Source organism: Eupeodes corollae, chromosome 2 (genome assembly GCF_945859685.1).
Source record: "Eupeodes corollae chromosome 2, idEupCoro1.1, whole genome shotgun sequence".
In the NCBI taxonomy this organism is placed as follows: domain Eukaryota; kingdom Metazoa; phylum Arthropoda; class Insecta; order Diptera; family Syrphidae; genus Eupeodes; species Eupeodes corollae.
The window spans coordinates 55945134-55968199 of record NC_079148.1 but is presented as its reverse complement, the minus strand read 5'-3'; the positions used below and the strand labels follow the sequence as shown (position 1 = coordinate 55968199).

At 35.4% G+C, this 23066-nt stretch overlaps 1 protein-coding gene across 1 annotated transcript; it reads right to left on the bottom strand.

The window, feature by feature from the left end:
- Positions 1–651: 651 nt before the first annotated feature.
- Positions 652–16405, bottom strand: LOC129948406 (chromosome-associated kinesin KIF4). The gene is made up of 7 exons (XM_056059403.1): positions 16022–16405; positions 9868–10312; positions 8339–9805; positions 7481–8261; positions 7323–7427; positions 959–1275; positions 652–899 (listed from the first exon to the last, which is right to left on the bottom strand). The coding sequence occupies exons 1-7, from the start codon at positions 16245–16247 to the stop codon at positions 845–847; spliced, it is 3396 nt and encodes a 1131-aa protein (XP_055915378.1). The 5' UTR covers positions 16248–16405; the 3' UTR covers positions 652–844.
- Positions 16406–23066: the final 6661 nt, after the last annotated feature.

Sequence of the window (23066 nt, the reverse complement as noted above, 5' to 3'; positions counted from 1 at the left end):
TGACTCCAAAGAATTCGTTTCGCAATAAATAATTCTAAGAATCTGTTTTTTAAAGGGTGTTTTTATAGGCGTGTGGTTTGACTTTGTTTACACGATTTGCAAACAGTATCTTTCCATTATGAAATAAGAAAATAAACTGAGCATAATCCAGCGGAAGCTGTGACTTTCACCAAATCGGAAAAAAAGAATTGCCGGATTTAAGACCACACTTCGCGATATTGGAGCGATCTTGTGGATAGCAAAATAGAGAATTTGAATACTTGATTTAACCAGAATAACGCTGTTAAACCACAAACTTTTTTTTAATAATTTTAGCTCAACTTTAGTTTGTATTCATTTGCATTTTATATTATGACAACAAAAAGATTCTGAATAGTCTCCAAAAATAAAAGTTTTAAATGAAATGCAACCACTTTAGGTACACAACAATCGGTAACGAACATTCTGTCTTCATTGCGATAATTTGAATTTAAATACAAAAATAACTTTGCAACGTTGTTGAAATCGGTATTGTAACTGTTTTCAAGGTAACTATTTGCGATTTTTTTAAATGTTTGCATTTTTGCTTAAATTTGTGTCTATACATTTGAAATACTTACAAACAGCTATGTACACCTCTTGAATATAAATTGCAATCCTTGATATGGGAGATAAAGTTTTTGTGTTTTAATTCTGTATTCTTGATCCACGAAAACGTTTTGATGTTATACAAAAAAAATATAATTTACGTTATGTATGTATTGTATTTTTTTAAAGTATTTAAGAAGTAAAGTTAATTATAAAGTTAAGTTTATTTAAATTATTATAATTGTTTGCACACTTTCTTTAAATGCAATATTTTATATTAATTGAAAAATTTCTTTTTCGCTGATGGAACATTAAAGGTCAGTTCAGATAAGCTATAAACAAAAACAAACAAATAAGAATAAGAATAAAATCATTAAAAACATTAACTTACCGAGAAATCTTGGGGGTTTGAAAAGTACTATCAGTCGGTTTACTTAAAGTAATTGTCTCAGATAAATCATTATTAATTGGCTCGGATTGTTTGTTCTCCTTTTCATCAGGAGAATCATCATCGGTGGAGTTCTTTGATTTTTGATTTGAACAAATAGGACTGCATTTACAGTTGGATGAACATTGTGTGTCATTTATTCTACAACGACAACGTTTTGTGGAACAACCTGTCTTACATCGGCATTTAATTACTCCATCCGAAGAGCGTTTTACACCACCATTTTGTTTCAACGAACTCTCATTAAGTGATTTCTCTCTCTAAAATAAAAATCATGAAATAAATGTTAAGCTTATGGTTATTGGATTTGTTGCTTTTAGCGTTTGGGATTCAGACTTATTTTAAAAAGTAATTTTAAGCACACAATGTGATAAGATTATAGAGTGTTTTTAATGTAATATTATTTTATTATGATTCACACAAAAAAGCGTTTAAATATTTCAAGAATTGAATTATAACAAGATATAAAAAATCTTGTGGATGGTTCTTTGTCGAATTTAGGAATTTTTCTATATTGAGAAAAGAACAATTTTAAAAACAATTTAGTGTATGGGATTAATTTCAAATTTAATTAATTTTCTTTAAATTTATTAAAAATAATTTTAATATCTTTGTTGGATCATAGATGGCTCCGTATGAAGAAAACGAACAAATTAACACTTTTAATTTTGAAAGAGGTTTGATTTGCACTTTCGGAACACTACAATAGATCTTCCATTGCGTAAGGGTGTCTTGCAAGGCTGACAAGAGGCAAGCGTTCTAGTTTATTTTCCATGCTGGGTAACATTGCAAAATGAGATATTGATTTCTTTAGTTTGATACTGCTTTACATAAAACTGGAGGGTAGTACACGCTTACTTACTAACGTAAGGCAAGGCTACAGTCCTGTTTAGCTAGATGTCTCCAGTTTCGCGCTCCAAGTTTGGTGAGGTCACTTTCCACTTGTGCGCGCCAACTGATCCGCAGTCTTCCTCTACTGCGCTGTCTTGTGGGTGTAGATTCCAAGACTTTCCGGGCCGGAGCATTGGTTTTCATGCGCTCTACGTGACCCAGCGATCTTAGTCGTTGGACCTTTACCCTTCTGGCTACAATTTGGTCCCCTGAGAGAGGACTTTACCATTCAATTGCTTTCTTAGCCCAAAGAAACAGCGGTTAGCAAGAGTTATGCTGCGTTTAATCTCAGCGCTGTTGTTGTTTTCTGCGTTTACAGCGGAGCCAAGGTAGACGAAGTCCTTGACTACGACCAAGTTACGTCTGTCGAGTGTGACGTTTTGACCAAGACGTCAGTGTTCTATGTCCTTTCTTGACGACAGTTTTGCCCTCATTAACCTTTAAACCCATTTTTTCCGCCTCTGCCTCAATACTCACAAAGCCCCATTGACATCACGCTGAGTTCTTCCGATTATGTCAATGTCATCAGCATATGCTAGTAATTGGACAGACTTTTGAAAGATAGTGCCTCTAATGTTGACATGTGAGCTCTGCACTATTCTTTCAAGCACGATGTTAAAAAAAATCACAAGGTGATGCGCTGTTCACCTTGTCTAAAACATCGAAAGGTTCTGTTAAGTTGTTTCCAACCTTAATGGAGCAGTGTGAGTTCTCAAACAAGGACGAGTTTGGCAGGGATGCCAAAACTAGACATGGCTCTATACAGCTTGTCCCTGTAGATGCTTTCATATGCGGCCTTGAAATCGATGAAAAGATGGTGGGTGTCGATTTGGTGTTCTTGGGTTTTTTCCAGGATCTGCCGTAATGTAAATATTTGTTCGACTGAATTTCCCGGTCTAAAAAGACACTGATAAGTACCTATGAGGTTGTTGACGATGGGCTTTAGATGTTCACATATTACGGCAAAGAAGATTTTATAGGCGATGTTAAGTAGGCTTATACCTCTATAGTTGGTGCAGTTTAGAGGGTCTCCTTGTTTCAGGATCTGGCAAACAATATTGAGGTTCCATTCATCGGGCATGCTTTCTTCCGAACATATCTTACAGATAAGTTGGTGCATGCTCCTACCCAACTTATCTCCAGCTGCTATAAGGAGCTCGGCATTGAAGCCATCCGCACCAGCGGTTTTATTAGACTTCAGCTTAGATATCGCAATCTTTACTTCTCCTAAGTCGAAAGGAAGGGATTGTTGGCTTTCGTCGTCTATGTTGAATGGATCATCCTGCCTGACAGCGGATCTCGGTTCGTCGTCGCCGTTATACAGTCTGCAGAAGTGGTCCTTCCATGTCCTAAGGATTGACTGCGGTTCCACTATGATGTTTGCACTTTCGTCTTTGCAGCCTTCGGTTCTAGGTTTATGTTCTTGTGAATTTCGTTTCACCTGTTTATAAAACTTTCGAACTTCATTCCTGCTTTTGAACCTCTTAACATCTTCGACCGTACGCTTCTCATGCCCTTTCTTTTTCCTTCTGAGTAGTCGGTGTTCCTCTCGCCTCTTCTGCTCATAGAGCTCATGAGCAGCTTTCGTCCTCTTATGCAGCCGACATTCCTCATCAAACCATGGGTTCCTTGTTGGTGGTTTCTTGAAACCCAGCACATCAGAGGCGGCTTTTCTGATTGCACCTTGGGAATGTTGCCACTGGATTTCGATAGATTGTGTTGGCGGCAGAGAACGTCGAGAGAGGTAACTTGTAACTCGGTCGGAAAAAAATTGGTGATCTCCACGCTTACAATTGATTGGTTGACGTGACATAAGTCTACAGCTAAATCGTACTTAAAATAAGCTAAAAGCTTTCATGGTTCAGAGCTATCAAGATTCTGTCTATACAAAAGCCATGCACTATACCAAGCATGTATTATTGCTATCACACAGGATAACAGATCTCTTTGAAATGGCAACTAGGGTGAAGAGAGATGCAGAAATCGTTGGGCTGAAAATCGACATAGGAAAAACTAAGTTGCCCAGATTCGGAACCTCCCATTCATCCTCACTGGTCAGCTTGCGCAGCAACCCTATACAGTAGTGAGCTTTCAGTATCTTAAAAGTATAGTCTCTACCGAAGGCGAAGCCGAACAAGAAATCTAAGGCATGTTGTCCAATGTTTGGGGAAAGACTCTTTCAGCTTGAAGACAAATTTTTGACTATTGAGCTCAAAAGTCGAATCAGTGCTGTTATACGTTTGCAGGGCCTGGAAAATAATAGCAACGATATCAGGAAACTACAGACATTCATTAATAGGTTTCCACGAAACAACTAGCCCATCTTATAACCAATGAACAACTAATGGTACGAGTATCGTCGTGATTGGGGAAGAGATGGAGGGAGCTCAAACACATCGCGCGTAGAAGTAGCTGAGGCCCTATGTCCCACTAGGAAACACCTACGCACTTTTTTTATATCAAGCATGTGAAAGAATATGCGATGGTAAAATGTTTTAGTTCTAATTTGTATCCTGTAGTGTCCAAGTAGAGCATGCAACATATCCAATCTTCCCATGTGCCGATTTTTTGTCATTTCATATTTTGACAAGTGTTTTAATTTTGGTTGTAACTAGTCCGGTCAAATTAGACCAAAAAATCAGTAAACCCACGACAAATTCAGGGGAAGCTGAAAATTCTTAAAATTGTTTAAATTATAATTATAAACATTGTCTTAAAAGTCTCAACCGATCCCATGTAAGGAAAAAATTTTAGCGGGGTAATAAGGTCCAAAAAATGAGTTTTATCGCAAAATTACCCCAGACATAATTTGTAGATCAGGGAATTTCCTATAAAAAAGGTATCAATAATTTTTTCCCTAAAAGCCACCGCTTCTGAGATATAACGATGCAAAAAATTGCGAGCGTCATAATATGCCTAAGTACCTCACCCATATACTTTCTGTAGCTGTAATGTAAGTAAGAATATGTTTCTGTCGGTGATTTTAAGTTACATTTAAAACATAAAATACTCATGAGTATTATTCTGAGAATATCAGGTATAATGAAACTCGATATCTTAATACATACAATAGTGTAACCTTGAGGCAACATCTGTCTCTCTGTTCAGTTGTGTGCGTGGCTACGGTCGTATACCTGTTTTGTCTAAATACTCAATACATAAAATAATATTAACAACGATAATGCGACGTACATTATTGATGGTGGATATTTACTGCACCGTGTTGTTTGGGATACTGAAGAAACATTCAGTGTTATTTTTGATAAGTACGTTCAGTATGTACGTCGACATTTTGGTCCCAGAGCTACTGTCGTATTTGATGGCTATAATGATTGCACGACAAATATTAAAGCAGCAGAACAGCGTCGTCGAACTTTGGCAACATCTTCATCTTCCGACATTTTATTTGATGAATTTATGACAGTTTCTACTAGTCAACAGAAATTTTTGGCAAATACTCACAACAAGTCTCGATTTATTTCAATGTTAAAAGAAAAGTTTACTGCTGAGAATATACTGGTTAAACAAGCTCATAACGACGCCGATGTACTGAATATCGAAACAGCAATAGAACAAGTTAACATGACAAATATAACGATTATTGTGGGTGAAGATGTAGATTTACTCGTGTTACTCACTGCTCGAAGTCCAGCTGAAAAAATTATTTTCTTCTTAAAACCAGGAATATCTCAAAATCAATCAGAGTTTTATTCATCAAAAAGTTTGTCGACTTTTGCAAAGTGTCGAAATCACATACTATTTTTACACGCCATAACTGGCTGTGATACGACATCTGCATTTTACAGGAGGGGTAAAACAACTGTATTCAAAATGTTTGAAAAGCAAGACTTACTTGCAACTGCTGAAGTTTTAAAAAATGTAATTCAACTCCAGAAGAAGTTATTACCAACGGAATTCACTTTCTTCTTCGTATGTACGGAGCTCCAAAAAAAACTACCTGCTTAGACAAGTTTCGATATGCATCTTTTGTCAAAAATACTCGAAATAAGAAACAAGTACAATTAGCTTGTCTTCCTCCAACCTCAGTCTCTGCTCATCAACATCTTCTTCGGGTATACTACCAAGTTCAAGTGTGGCTTGGTTAACAACTAAACCCAACAGATTGGGGTTGGAAGTTGGTCGATAATATATTAGAACCAATTCAGACTTTGCTTCAACCTGCGCCGGAAAAATTGCTCAACACAATCTTTTGTAACTGTAAAAAAGGATGCAATGCTAAATGTGGTTGCAAAAAAGTTGGGCTGTTTTGTTCTCTGGCTTGTACGAATTGTCAAGGCCAGTCTTGTTTTAATGTAGAATCACCAACAACAGAGGATTCATTTAATACTGACGAAGAAACATGTGATGCTTCACTTTTAACACAATTCACCTATAGTCAGGATGAAGAAGAAGAAGAAGAAGAAGAAGAAGAAGAAGAAGAAGAAGAAGAAGAAGAAGAAGAAGAAGAAGAAGAAGAAGAAGAATAGGAAATTCCCTGATCTACAAATTATGTCTGGGGTAATTTTGCGATAAAACTTACCGTTTTCAAGAAAATCGCGAAAAACTCATTTTTTGGACCTTATTACCCCGCTAAAATTTGTTCCTTACATGGGATCGGTTGGGACTTTTAAGACAATGTTTATAATTATAATTTAAACAATTTTAAGAATTTTCATCTTCCCCTGAATTTGTCGTGGGTCAAATGTCTAAATTGACCGGACTATAACGTCGCACTTTGGATAATAATTTCCTTCTGAAGCATGTTGAAGCCAAGTTAACAATTCTTTTGTCGTACCACGTTACCAATCAAATGTCCACATTTCAACTGTCGTCCTTCCTTTGTTTCAATTAATTTTTCTTCGTGGACCTTGTATCGTACCTAACGCCAACTTTTTTTTTCATTGTAAGGGAAGTTAGAATTGGAAATGAGGTGGAGTGTACCCATTAAAAAAAAAAGAGTTTATATTTCTGTCCGTTAGGAATGGTTCCTGCTGATGGCTACCTAAGTACAAAATGGGTGTGATTTTTATGGATTATATTGTCGCATTTATGATCTAACTTGATTTGATCATCAACAACCCCAGATCTTTCCGATTCTGAACACAAGAGGAAGATTTTGAACTGGAACTGCAATGTGATCATCTAATAAATCTTCCCCTCTGCTTTCGTTAGGGAAACTTTAAAGTATTTTTGATACATGTCCGTTAAATCTTTGTGGCAACAATTTGAATTTCGCAAACTTCTCTTATTTGGCTTTAGTGTGTTTTACAAGTTTTTTAACAAGTAAAAATGTTGAAGATTATAAAAATATGACCATAAATATAAGTTAACACATATTTAAGCCACCATAAAGTAAATGGTTGAATTTTAAACTTCAAGAATAAAAAAAAACACAAACAAAACACATATTACTTACGCTAGAACGATGCCTTTTAAAACGGGGTGTTTTCTTCCAATCTGGATCATCTTGTGAACAGCTATCATCCGACGATGTTATGTCGTCTAAATCAATTGACTCTTCCTAAAATGAAATGTATTAATATTTTTTGTAATATATTTAAAATAAATATTTACTATTATCTGTATATTTTTTGGTTTCGTTTTATTGGGTTTATTTGCGATTTTGTGTTCAAGTTCATTGCAAAGTTCCCGATACATATTGAGTTCTTCTCGAAGTTCATCGAATTTATTTAGAGTTTCTTCTTGGATCTTTAAACGTTCCTCAATTTCTGGAGTCTGTTGTCCGTGGTTGTTTTGCGAAGCACTATGCAGCTCCCGTAGGAGAACAGCAATTTTTTCTTCATAAACACTTTCTGATCGAACCACCTCCTCTTCTTTTTCTTTAACAAATTGTTTAAGTTTCTTTTCATTGAGTTCAAGTTTTTCCTCAGCCAATTCACGAGCGGTTTTTTGTTCTTGTAATTTGGATGAGAAATCTCTGCGAATATCGATTAAAGCAGTGAAGAGATGCTTGAGAACAGCTCTAGCCTCTGGCAGACTTTGCATAGTCTCCATAATATTTTTGATTCTTGAGTCGATGTCTGTTGACATAACTTTCTGTTGCAAATCGGATATTTGTGCATTTCGAAGTTGAAGGGCTTCTTCTAATTCAGCGAGTTCTTCCTTGCTGTTTGTGTCATTGGCATCAGAATAAGCATTGATGCGACTCGAAATGATACTACGATCTTCCATTAGTTGCTCCAGGGAGTTTTCAGCATCGATCAGGGAAGCAATAATGTCTAATTCTTCATCCACTCGTGAAGTTACTTGGTCTAATTTACTTGTGGCAGAGTTTCCTTTGTTTTTATTTCGCTGAGATTGAGCGGCTTTTTGGCGTTCCAAAGCGTCTTTCAATCTAAAAATTTAATCAAACAAATGTAGAATAAAGTCTTGATATGTGGAGAGAAAATATTTAGTATGGTGTATGCTTACCTCTTGTTAATAGCCAAAGCTTCTTCACATTTGCGTTTCAATACATTCCTCTGCTTGTTGTGCAACGATTCTTTTCGCGCCATTTCGTTCTGCATTTTACGATCTTTGTTCTTGAGTTGCATCACCTCTTTCTCTCGACTCAACTTAAATTGTCGGAAGTTCTCGCTCTCTGCCCGCATAGCTCGTATAAGTTTCACTTTGCTCTCTTTCATGGCTTGAATATCATTTTGAAGGTTTTTGATTTTTTCTGATTCCTTTTCACGCACCTTCAGCAGCTTGGCTTGTTGAACATTTTTACGTTTCATATCAGAGATTTCTTGTTCGAGAGCTTGTAATCTTTTACGTCGCTCTTCGGCAAGTTTGGCTGATACGTTTTCCTTGACGTGTTTTAGTTTTTCAACTAGATCAGATTTTTCGGCTTCCAAAGCTTTGATCTTATGCTCACAGTCTTTGTACTTTTCTTCGATATTCTCATCGATAGTGTAGAATTTTGTCAAATTAACAGCCACGCGTTGATGGAGTTCCTCTTTCAAGGTAAGTTCACGATTGATTCGGCGCAATTGATCATTTAGGTCAATTTGTTTGGAAGTGAATGCCTCAGAATGCTGTTGCATCATTTCACTCTGTTCATTACACTGCTCAGAGTCCGAATCTAAAGGTACAATCGATCGATTTCTCTTATTATCAACGATTTCATCGTGTGATTTTTGGAATTCGATGCCAAGATCTTCAATAAGCTTCCTTATACTTCCCAGTTTCTTTACGTGCTCTACAAACTCTGGCGGACAATTTTCTTCGTTTAGATGATCAGACAATTCGAGAACTTGTTGAGTTACTTCCTCAGTCTTTATCTTTAGTTTATCATAAGCAGCTTCGGCAATATGAGCCCGCATTTCATTATCGGCCACATCATGGAGAGTATTTTGGAATTGAACCTGTAGCTGACGATACTTTTCCATCAAATCGTTATATGGTATCTTAGATGAGTCCTTTTTCAACCCTTCGAAAGTGGCACTCTCGGTGGAACTATTCATGACACCACAACTTTTATTTAGAATTTCCATACGTAGTTTTTGAATAATGCCCTTCAAATGATTTATTTCAGCAGCATGTGGATCTTGATTAACAATTGGTTTGTTCTTAATCTTTCTGGCACGATCTGCATAGCGAAGAGTGCTTAGTGTTTCACCAACATTGTAGTCAGCGGGACTAACGCAGGCTATCATGAGAGTAACCGAATTACCTCCCAATGAATCCTGAAGCAATCTTGTAAGCTTCGAATCTCGATAACCAACATAGCCTGAGCCTTGGTTAGTTCCTAAGGCCGATATGACATTGCCAAGAGCCAAAAGACCCTGATTGATCTTAACACCTTCCTTAAAACGATCACCTGTTGCCTTAGTTTTCTTTGAACGCTCGGAACCAGCCAAGTCGACTAGATGAAACTTTGATGAAATAACATTTTTCCTGAACCAAAATTAGGAAAATTAGGATCACTTCATATTGACATTGGTCAAAAATGTACTTACACTTCATTTTTACTACTTGATTGTATTGTTAGAGTAAAGATAGCATGAGAACGACTTGATTGTTCGTTCATAGCTGTCGAAGCAACAGCCCGACCTGAAGAGCCCCTCATCAAGCATTCGGTTGTCTCTTTAGCGCTGGTAACTTTTTGCTCTGTCAATCCTGGCATTATTATGCCATTACGATCTTCACGCATATCAATAATAGATTGTTCTCTAGATGCAGTTGATAACAAGTCGAATAATTGTTCTTGATACAATTCCATGAACGAACATGTAACTTTAAAATCATACTGATTTTTTCTCTCGTCCATGGTTTTAAATATGTCAGACATTGCTCTTGGTATCACGCCCATGTTCTCGTTTGGATTTCCATCAAAAGTCGTTCCCATTGTATAAGTTTTTCCAGATCCAGTCTGTCCATAAGCTAATATGGTAACATTGTAGCCTGTAAAATTGTAAATAATAAACAAAATTCATTCGAGCTCTATGAAATGGTGTTGTTTCAATTGTATTTGTCTTTAACTGTTTAGGGTAGGATTCTACTTTTTGAAAATAGGCGATAATTGATTAATTTAGAAACATAGTTCGATTTGTAAGGAGGAAGCATATAAAGACCCCTATATTTTATAATTAACACACAATCAAGGGGTAATACCTTTAATATGGCAGACACAGTACGAGCATAAAGAAGTTTTATAAAAGAGTTGGCTGTGTACATTGGTTTTGATTTTTTGAACAATGAAATGAAAAAACTGAGCTTGATAAAGCATTTCACATTCGCGGAGTTTGGTAAAAGAACAAATATCTATACTTCATAGTACGTCCGTAATTGGAAGAGAATACTACAAGCCATACGCATAGTATTAATAAGTAAATTGAAGACTTTAGGCTACTCTTTTGACTTCAAATACCACATAATTAAATGCAAATCCATCGGTTTACAAATTGAAGACCTTAGGCTACATTTTTTCAATGAAATCTTTTGACTTCAAATACCTAAGGATTTAATAGACAATTGATCATTTGACTATTGTGTCATATCTACAAATTTCTCATGTAAAGTAAAAATCTCTACGAGAACCGTTGGCTAATATGATAAAACTAACTGGGAAGGTCTCAATGACTTCTTCAGGAACTTTAACTTCAAATGCTGTTTTCAATTAAAGCGCAGATATGGTTGCAAACTTATTTCTTTGTGTAACGAAACATTTTATCTTAAATAGGTTAAAATCAAGGAAACCCAAAAAAAAACTAATGGTTAGATTCGAGTTGATTTACCAACCAACATCTTATGAAAATCGGAATAAATTAATCAAGCTAGAAAGGCCTGTAGCGAAAATATTCGAGGCATTTCATTTGTGCTTATTAAACTTTAAGGGACAAATCCTACAATGCCTAAAGAATGGTAAAAATGTATAGTCTTTTGTACAAAATTTTCGCAACACTACGTCCTCGTCGGTTGTAGGCACCATTTCCAATGACACTCCTTTTGTAATCAATTTGTTTCCAGCGCAGTTTTTATGAGACGAATCTTCCCTCGCATTCTTACATTTGCTAGAGTACTTAAAAACTCGGCATTCAGAAGATATCCCCTGGCTGGGATAATATCCCTGCTGAAGCAGTATTTACAAAACCTCCGCGTAAGATTTTTCATCTTTACTACTATGCAAGTCTCTTTTCGAAAGTATGGAAAACAGCATTTGTCTAGCCCGTCTCCTCCCTCTTTAATTACTTTCTAATTATTGCACTTATGTCCCTTCTTTCCAAGGCCATGGAAAAGCTAATTAATTTTCAATTTAATTCTTGAAGAACGAAAGCAAAAGGTCCAATAGTGATACCACGGTTTAATTACCGAACTTACTTAAGGTGGCGCTACAGACAGGGGCGCACCTGGGCCTCAACCAACAAGCGTCTCCAGCCAGGTCCCTAGCTAGCTGTCTCCAGTTTCGTACGCCAAGTAGGTTAAGGTCTTCACCCACCTGCGTGCCCACCTGAGTCGCGGTCTTCCTCTACTGCACAGTCCCTCGGGATTGGATTCGAAGACCTTCGGGGCTGGATGTCCACTCGCTCTACATAACCTAGCCATTTAAGCCTTTGAACTTTAATTTTGTTAACTAGGTCATTCGTCGTTATATCTTCTCCTCCATTCTCCATCTTTGCATACGGGACCAAAAATCACCCGAAGAATTTTTCTCTCGAAGCATCCTAAGAAGCTCTCATCATTTTTTGTCAGGGTCCAGGCCTCAGCGCCATAAATCAGAACCGGTATGTTGAGTGTCTTATAAATGGTGATTTTTGATGCTCGAGAGAGGACTTTACTTCTCAATTGCCTTCTTAGTTCAAAGAAGCAGCGATTTGCAACTTTTATTATTCCTTTGATTTCAGCGCTGGTGTCGTTGTCTGTGTTTATAGCGGTGCCTAGGTAGAGAAAGTCCTCAACTACCTCGTAGTTATAGCTGTCCATGGTGACGTTTTTTCCAAGACGCCGTTGTTCAATGTCCTCTTTTGATGACAGCATATACATGGTCTTGCTCTCATTGACCACTAAACTCATCTTCTTCGCTTTTGACATCAAATGCATCGGTGAGATCTTTTCCGACCTTTATAGATCAGCGTTTGTCATTCTGCACAAACGGATAAGTTTGACATGGATGCCAAAATTAGACATTGCTCAGTAGAGCTCTTCCCTATAGATGCTGTCATACGCGGCTTTAAAATCGATAAAGAGATGGTGGGTATCGATTTTAAGTTGCTGGGTTTTTTTCAAGATCTGCCATAGTGTGAATATTTGGTCGATAGTGGACTTTCCTGGTCTGAAGCCACACTGATAAGGACATTTCAGGTTGTTGACGAACGCTTTCAGACGTTTACAGAATACGGTAGAGAGGATCTTATATGCAATGTTAAGGAGACTGAGCCTCTGTAGTTGGCAATTTAGAGGGTCTCCTTTTTGCAGATGAGTTGGTGCATGCTCCCTACCAAGTCATCGCTTGCTGCTTTGAATAGCTCGACAGCGTACCGTCAGCTCCAGCAGCTCTGTTTGACTTCAGTTTAGATATACGAGTAGTTATCTTCACTTCGTCAAGCTCGGGTAGGCGGAATTATTGATCTGCGTCGCCTAGGTTGAGTGTTTAAATGTTTGGGTTTTCTACAAAGATGCAAGAAATCTTTTAGCCCTTCTGATCTAGCTACAATTTATAAAGCATATATTGGTCCAAAACTCATTTTTAGGCCGGTGCCGTAATAACGTTCTTGTGTCTTTTAAATGGATCTCTAAAAAGGGCTCTTAAAATGATAGGCGATCGTCATCGAACATTTGCAACTCTTGAATACCTCCGCAAGGTCCCATAACTATCATTGTTTTATCGCTATTGTTATAAATAATACTCTAGCGAAATAGCATGCTGCATCCCTTCTCGATTTCGAACGTACTGTTAAAAATACGAATTCTTTCCTTAGCCGCACCACAAAAATGTGGAACCAGACTCAATATTTTCCACTCGTTACAATGTGCATTGGTATCTTCTTTTTAATCCTATCCTACTTTCCTAGTTGCTTTCACTATCAAAATAATTTAAACTTTTTAGTGCCGAAAGAAGTGGTAGCAAACCAGTGCCTTGAGCCTTACAAATCTGAACCAATCCTCAGTGCGTGAAATTTCAAGTTTTTATGCCGAATGCAAGAGTTTGATCAGAGATTAAAGCCAGTCCCCTGTCATGGCAATCCAACGCAATAACTATCAAGCTACTGATATTATTTTTGTAGAAATTGAAGTTATCTTATTTCATTTTATTCTTAATTTATTCTTATTTATATTTGGGCAAGAGTACGATAACTTAGGCTACAAAGTTTAATGACGGACTGTATAGAACAGTTAAAAAGAAGCATTTTTCACTATGGGAGGAGGGTCTATCTCCACCCGTTTAGACGGTAGGAGCAATTTAAAAAAAATATTATTTAACCCATTCTCTCCCACTGTCTTTTTAAGAGTACAGCAAAATGCAGTTACTTTATGTGCATATAAAAGTAGCCTATGAAATAAGAATTACATATCTGTTTAAAGGCTTTTTCGGCTTTATTGAGTATTTTTGAATTTTTTCAAACAATTTTTTTTATCGAAGTAGGCGTGTGTTGCATTGTCTTTTTGCGCAAAGCATTTTAAAATATTCTTAGTTTCGCTTCCATCAAAAAAGTTTGTTTTTTCAAAAAATTCAATTAACGAGATAACTTGATTGTTTCTGCAGAATTTATTAAAAATAAACATAAAGATCAGTTAAAAGTTAGTCCCCACATAGTTTTGTATAAACATACGGAGGTAAGCAAAGCTTAAGTTAGATGTACTTTAAAAAGGACAGTGCGTTCATGCATACACTCTTCTTTTAAGTATCCAAAATGGATTTTAGATCTATTTCTACAAAAATATTTAATGAAAAGCGTTTCCACAATATCGATTCCGCCCTGGAAGAAATTGATAATAATACGAAGATAGTCAACGCTGATATCGTCATGATTCCTCCACCGGTGGACTATGTTACGGATGAAGAGGATATCGATGAAGATAACTTAAACAATAGAGTTACCACAAGATGGTGAGGTTCAGATTTTTGTGGGATCTTAGTTAGCCCAAGACGACGGTGAATTTGACAGCGGAGATGATATTCCATTGTCTGAGCTTAGGAAGTCAATTGCTCCACCGTTATTGACAAAGTCAATTATGTCAACAGATGGAATAAATCCAACAACGAATTATTTGGCTAGAATCCAAAGCTGCGCTTCTGATTTGGTTGGCCTCAACGAAGTTCAAGTCTTTGAAAAACTGTTTGATGTCGAGTCAAGGCAACTTATCGTAAATTAAACAATGTTGTATGCAGGCCAAAGAAATAAACACAGCTTCTCGTTCAATGATGAAGACTTAAATTTTTTTATTGGAATCCTTTTATTTTCGGGCTATCACTCTGAAGCAAGAGAATTCATGTACTGGAAACAAGCAGCTGATACACATGTACCTATTATTGCAAACAGTATGTCCGGGAACAGATTTCAAGAAATAAAACGATTCATTCATTTTGCTGATAATAATACCCTTGACATGAACGATAAAATGTCAAAACTCCGTCCGCTCAGTAAACTTTTGTGCCAAAAGTTTCAAAAGTGGGGATATATGCATAAGCATTTATCTATAAACGAATCAATGGTGAAGTATTTCGGTCGACATTCTTCTAAGCAATTTATAAGAGGAAAGCCTGTAAGATTTGGTTTCAAAAATTGGATGCTTTGCAGCAAAAATGGCTACATGTTCGAATTCTAGAGTGGTTCTCGACCTTCTAAGGAATGTTGACTGTCCAAGTGACCATGTTATTTATTTCGATAACTTTTTTACTAGTTATAGCCTAATGAAGATTTTAAAAGAAAACAAATTTAGAGCAACCGGAACAGCTCGGGATAGTCGGTTAAAAAAATGTTCTCTTCCTTCTAAAAGACATCAAATCATCTAGTTTTTAGTTTTTGATCGAAAACAAATAAGAGTAATAAATTCCCTTCCCCCCCCCCCCCTAAAATATTGTTAGTCAAAGAAGTTCCACTTTATTTACGGCCTATTAGTGGTAAACCAAAGAATCAAAAACACAGTTTCAAGTGTTATGACTTATAAAGGAATCAGAAGGCTCAGGCGTTTAAGCTTTGAAAGTTTCAGTATCTGATTTAAGTTTTAGAAATATAATTCAATTGTAGTTGTGTCCGAAACGAGGCACTTAGTTTTTCAAAAACGGGTTTTGAGTTAAAAATGTTTTTTCAGAATTTTGGTACCTAGAAATGCTTGGGATAACATGGAATGCATTTAATTCAAAAAAAATATGTTTGCCTCAAAATTTAATTTTCGCATACTTAGTCCCTCATCTCGGACACGGTCACCTATGCGTTTCTAGGTACATCTGTTTGGAATTTCAATCACTAAAACTTTTCGAATTTGGGATTCAAAGCCCTAAAGAAACACAAATTAGGGTAGAATATGTCATACTTCTTATTCGTATCACTAAAATAAAAAAAGGGAATTTCTGTTTAAGTTACCTAATATCTTCCATTACCAGAAAGATAAGTAAAGGGATTTAATTGCAAACATAGCCCGTTTTATGGATGCTCCGCAGCAGATGCTTACCTTTGAAGAGTTTTTCAGTCATTTCATAAACAGATTCCTTATAAAGAACATCCTGCGAGTCATTCGGATCGAACACATAATTAAATGTAAATCCATCGGTTTTATTTACGGTCAATTGAGGCTGACCGGGTATTCTTTCGATTGTTGATTGGCAACCGCGCTCAATTTCAGTTTTTACAAGCGGTCGAATGCGAATTGCAACTCGGACACAATCGCTATCCGACATAATTATACAGAAATTTATAAATTAAAACAAACAAAACAAGATAATAAATTAAATTTGCAAAATAACAGATAACAATAAATGCATTTAACAAGACAGAAACAAAAAAAAAACAACACACGAATTTTAAGACGAACAACTTTGAAATATGGACTCCTTCTTCTTCTGTTGCTGTTAGTTTAAAAAATTAAAATGTTTGAAATTCAAAATTTGAAAAAGGGACGCATATGTCAAATGAACGGGAACTGGTTTGACATTTGAGTGGAAGTATACAGCCAAACACAATTAAGGTTAGACTGCATTTGGAGGGTGAGAAAGGCAGCTTACCTTATTGCAAGCAACTTCACGAAATTGTATAAGATGCGGATTAAACGGCACATGTATTTAATGCCCAGTTATCGGCTATTTTGTTTTGAAGTGTCATTTGATGATGCGCTCTTTATTACACGAAGACTTTTCTGATGTGGTGTGTTGTGCATTATTTAACAGTTTGTCATTTATTTCATCTGTTTTTGTATGCTCAGTGTTTCAGTGTGTGGATAAGAAAACTACAAAATGACAAGAATAAAAAATAGAACCAGAGAATGGTTTAAACGACTTTAAGATTCAATGTCAATGGTGGTAGTAGAGCTTCTCTCCACTTAATTTTATTTTCACTATTAAAATTGAGATGAGTTCATGTAGTGAGTTAAAAAAGAACAGAAAAGAAACACAAAATAAATAAAAAAAAAACAACAGAGGAGCAGATAAAGGAACTTCAAAAATATGCACACAATGTTCTACCTATCTCGAAAATAATTATTTTTGTTTCATTTTTTCTTTTTTCTTTTCTTTTTGACACTTCATTATTGCAAGACTTTAAATGCGTAGCGTAATAACGGACTTGTTTATCATTTTTCATGTTTAAGTCATAGCCCTCATCTTTTACTTGTTTTCTGCACTTTTGCGATACCATGTCTTATCTGCAATTAACCTAATGTGAAATAACAACGTGGCAAAAAAAACGTTGACAGCTTTAAAAAAAAACTACATTTTGAACCCTACTAAGCTACCGCGTTTTTGAAATATCAACATTGGCAGTCTTAGTTTTCTTAATTTAGAAACCCATGATTTCTTGAGTATTTTCACACAAACTCGACAAATATATTGTTTCAACTTGTTTATAGTCCTTTACATTTTTTGTAGCGGCTAAGTATCACATTAAATATGACTTCCTTGTAGGATGAAAACCTAAAAAATACCTGTGCAAGTCTTCAAAAAAAAAAATAAAGATAAGAAAATTCAATCTTTTCAACTTTACTTACCCTTGGTTAGGCGCGCACATGCAACTTTTTCGAAACCAAATAGTTTGATCGTTAGTTGCCCAGACATCAGGCGCATAAGCAACTCCAAAAGCAATCAACGAAATAAACCAATACCCATTAAACATTTATTTACTTTTTCTATCTCATATGTATATACGAAACGAAATTGTTTCATTGCCTATTCTTTTGCTTATGAAAGAAAAGAGTAGATATATTGTTGGAATACAAAATTATATAAAATAAATGTTTTGTTTTTTAATATCATAAGTCAATACAAATTTCTGGAAATGGATTTTTACAAATTGGCACTGAATAAACCTGTAATTAAGCGAATATCGAAACAAAATACCCCCCAAAAATTGTACTAGACGACTGCGATTTTCCTTATTTTTATTTTCCTTTCGGCTGCCAAAACCCTTTTTAACACTGCCATTTTTGATGGATGTTAACTTGTTTGAATGAAAATAAAACATCTTTCAATTTTACTTTACTTATTTATTTTTAGTGATAGAAATATAATAGATCTTCAGTAACTAACTTTATGCTTATACCTTCTCATACCTCATATAAATGACATTCTTATTTAATGAATCATAAAATTACCTGGTTCCTTAATTTATTATTGTTTATTTATTCCTTTTGACTTAATAAGTAACAAGATTAGGATCTCGTGGTTAACGTAAATAATTTAGGACTTCTGAATCACTTATTTCATCAATTTAACCGCCGGCATTGCCAAAGTCCATTAGAATATCATTAGAACGGTTGATAATACCACGACCATTCGGTCCCATTGCTCCCACACTATGTGCCGCATCCAAATACAAATAAGCTTTGTATTTCTTCTTTAATGCAATTACCTCAGGCAATCGGACAATAGAACCCTCCATACTGAAAACACCTTCGACAATAATCAGCATTTTTTTTTCCATGGTTTGCCTGTTTTTGGCTCACCATTAATTGTACATTGTCGCAGAACACTGTCCAGATCTTTCATGATATTGGGTTTGAATACTTGTGTTGTGGCTCCTGATATTTAAATGCCAAGTATAATCGATGCATGATTCTTTTCCCAAGTAGTTGTACGACTTCAGGTTCAGACATAGTGTTTCTGTTCCAGTGAACTCGAATGTCCAACCGTAGTCCTTGATTATGAGATCCTTGAGGGTTACCTCCATTCCAGGGACACTGCGAATCGGTAGTTCCAGCAATCTCGAGCTATGCGATAGATAAAGCGTGAATATAAACTCTAGAAGGCATCGTAAAGCGTAACATAACTCTGACTCAGTCAGTTCGTGAATTTACTCTTTATTTTATACACTTTCATTTGCAGTCTGGTTAATAGCATTCGACGGCGACAGCGTTGTTTAACTCTTGACATTTCCATTTGTGAGTGGCAAAATTCCATTTGAAATACTTGTGCCGTTTGGTGAGGGCTTAGGCTTTATTCCATTTTTTAAACTATGACGCACTTCGATATGATATAATAATCTGAAAACAAAAATATTAAAAAATATGTTTTTTTTGAGATACAAATTATTAAGGGAGTCCCAAAATTATCGCAAGATTTGAATATGCCGCCATTTGTGCAGTGAAGTGTTAGAAACCCTGAAAAAAAAGCAATTTGACAGCTAACAGTATAGGGTTATTATAAATGGAGCGTTACACGATAGAACAACGTATCTTCATTATTAAAGAATATTTCAAAAATGGACCCTGATATTTCGAGCAAAATCATCCTAAGCGATGAAGCACATTTTCATCTTGATGGCTTTGTCAATCGCCAAAATTGATGCATTTGGGGTTCGGAGAATCCACATGTGATTGTCGAAAAATAAATGCATCCACAACGCGTGACTGTATGGTGTGGATTTTGGGCTGGAGGCATAATTGGGCCATATTTTTTTGAAAATGATGCTGGTCAAGCAGTGACTGTTACTGGTGCTCGATATCGCGACATGATTACACAGTTATTTCTGCCAAAATTGGATGATATTGATGTGTCCAATATGTGCTTTCAACAAGACGGTGCCACATGTCATACAGCCCGTGAAACAATTCAATTACTGCATGAGACATTTCCAGGTCGTCTACTCTCTCGTTTCGGTGATCAAAATTGGCCTCCTAGATCGTGTGATTTAACACCATTAGACTTATTTTTATGGGGTTATTTGAAATCACAAGTCTATGTCAACAAGCCCACAACCACCCGTGCATTAAAGGAGGAGATTCAACGGTGCATCAACGAAATTCAGCCACATTTATGCAGAATGGTCATGGAAAATTTCAACAAAAGAGTGCGTATGTGCATGCAAAGCCGTGGAGGCCATTTGTCCGATGTGTTATTCCATATATAACCCTATCTTATGTACTTTACGAGTCAATAAAAATATAACTATCAAAAACGGCGTTTTCTATTTAATTCAAATCTTACGTTAATTTTGGGACACCCTTTATTTACCACCGCCTTTCAGTACATAAATACATTTGACGTTTAAAAAGTAGCAAATTGAATTGTGAAAACAAACTTACGAGAAGGATATATTATTCTGCGCGTCTGGTAGTATCCTACTAACCTCGTCACACTTTAAAGAATCATTCGACTAAAATGCACTAATGCAAACAACGTTACGTCTATCATAGTAGGATACAGAAATTTTGTATTGGTTTAAGCAACTAATAAATTTTCGCAATCAATGTATGTATGAAAGAGAAAACTAATGAAATTGAGATGTAAGGTGGTTCTCTTCTCTCAGATTTGTTTGTGAAAGGAAAACATTGACTACATTTTTTTCTCTCTTGCACTTTAAGAAAATTACTCAACGATTTAGTTGAATGTGCGCGCAGTGACCTATAATTCCTTGTGACACAAACTAAGGAATTGGTTTGGGTTGATCGTTTAGTTTGTGTCAAAACACAAACTTAAAAGTTGCTCGAATGGGCGACAGAATTGTTTCGGCATGTGCGCGGACTCTCGTATAAGTTCATAGTGCTCAGTTTAGAAACCAAACAGTTTCGAAACTAAAAATTGCATGTGCGCGCCTAGCCTAAGATCGATCTTTGATTGCTTTGCGCGTCGTTGTATTTAGTTTTATAATTGATTGTGATACTAAATATAGATATAGTTTTGCTTTTGTAAGCCAACTTGACTTAGTAAATTAATTATACAGAAATAGACAAAAGCTGTAATATTTTGCAAAAATAAAGTGTCAAAAAATACAGTGCACGAAAAGATCTACACATTAGAAGACAATAATCTACTTAAGAACAATTTACTTCAGTTCTTATTTCAGCTATATCCAGCTTCAATTTACAAAGTGAAAAACATGCAAACAAATTAAATATGTATTTTATTCATGATATTTTCTTTACATATTCTCTTTAAAATTGTCCATTTCATTAAGTTAAAATTAGCTGGAGTCTAAATTTTATTCCAACAAATTTTTAGTTGTTTCAATTTGCAAATATAGAAACAAAACGAAAAAAAATGCTTATTTTGGATTGTGACTAGTCAAAATTACATTATAAACGCAAGGTTTATACTTAATATTGAACTTTGGACTTAAGTCTAAGTTTCTATTATTCGTAAAAATTTTATATAATGAAATTTTATGTTAACAAAGTTCAATACGTTATCCTTTTTCTCTTAACATGCATCTGAACTCATTCATTGTATTTTGACTTTAAACTCACTCATCGAACAAGCTGATGCCAATTTCGTTTTTTTTTTTCACGCCTGAACATTCTCAAAAAACGAATCAAATTTCATGTGAACTTTTAACTTTGTCAAAAAGATTTAGATTTCATTTTGTTTATATTTTTATATTTTGTTTTTCCATTAAATATATTTTGTAAGTATTTAACTAAATTAATCAATTATCATTATGGTTTTCCTTTCTTTTAAAAAAATAATTGTGTTTGGATCTAGGAAAATGTTCTAAGTTAGAAAATGTAATTTGAAGTTCAAGCCTTTTTTCATCAAGGATAAAAGATAAACTAACACGTACTAGGAACTTCTCCGAATAATATTTTACAACAAATGTTTAAAAAGAGTTTTGAGGATAGGATTGTTATTTAACTAGGCAAAGTCTGTAACTAAATTTGTAACTATTTTAATCAGCTGTTTCTGTAACCCTTGTTCAGTACCTATTAACTGGCATCTGCAAACAGCACTGCAACTCAGCTGGGTGCTGAGAAATGGTCATTTAACTAAATGATTTCTTTTTATAACTGAAGATGTTTTTATGTGAATCTTCAGTATCCCTATACCTAATGTGGTTAGTTATTATGTTATTATCTTAAAAATAAATATATTTCAACTAAGGAGCATAACAAGGCCACATACATAGGTAGAAGAGATAAGACCAAAACTACATATAATTGCACTACCCTTACTGATTCTTATATTCGTGTGACAAGTTTTAAGATAGACAGATAGATACATATACCTATTTAATTTTATTTTCAAAAAAATTTTACGAAAAATGAGTATTGCTGGTTTAAAATTAATTTTGACAATAACTTTAAGTTGCCTGTCAGGTTAAAAAGGAAATATAAACATATTTAAGCTTAGTAAGTAGATTAAGTTACATACATATGGTATGAAAATTCATTGCTTTTAAGAAGTAATATAAGTTTGAGTAGTAGTAGCCATTAGGAACGTTGATAATGAGAAAGCCTGCCGCTGCCAAGAGATTTGTCTCTGTAAGTTTTGAATACTGGGCAGGTTCCAATGAAGTGCATGGTATTTTCCGATGCATCCATATCACATAATGACATAATTCAGGAAGCCTCTTCCAAGCCCGCAGCGAGCTTTAAAAATTATGGAAGTCATATCACGTGAATTGGACTCATCAAAGTAGTTCGGTATGCCTTAGTATACATCAAGTTGCAATATTCATCGTGATATTGAGACTGTGTCGCACTAACTGTAATTTCAGTCCAGTGTTTTTCTTTCATTTTCAGTAAAAGAATGTTATGTAAGCTGGGCCATTCAAGTATCCAACGAACATCCATGAATAAGATCCAACCATTCCTTAGCCAAGAGGATTTTCTTGTTCATAATGGCTTTCGATGAAATGTTGGGTAATCTATTATTAGGAAGATTTTGGTTTCGTCTTATGAAAGAACAATGTAGCTGGAGAGGCGTTAGAAAACCCTTCAGTAAACCTTTTTTCAATGTGCAGAGCATAATAAGGCATATTATCGGACAGTAAAAAGCATCTTTTCATGAAGCAAAGTTGAAAAATTTTCTACTTGGTTGTATTCGTAGTTTCCCAAACTTGAGCACAGTAGAACGTAATAGCTTTTGAGGCCGCATTGTATATTCTAAACTTTGTTGAGTGTTGGACGGTATTGTCTCGCAGCAGTCTCGAAAACGTCGCATTGATGGAATTTTTAGATGCTTCCAATCTGTTCGTTAGATGCTCATTACCAGACAAGTTGTAATTAAACACTACGCTACGATATTTAGTTCAGTCAAATTAAATCAATGTAATTGTTGTATTCGATGGATATA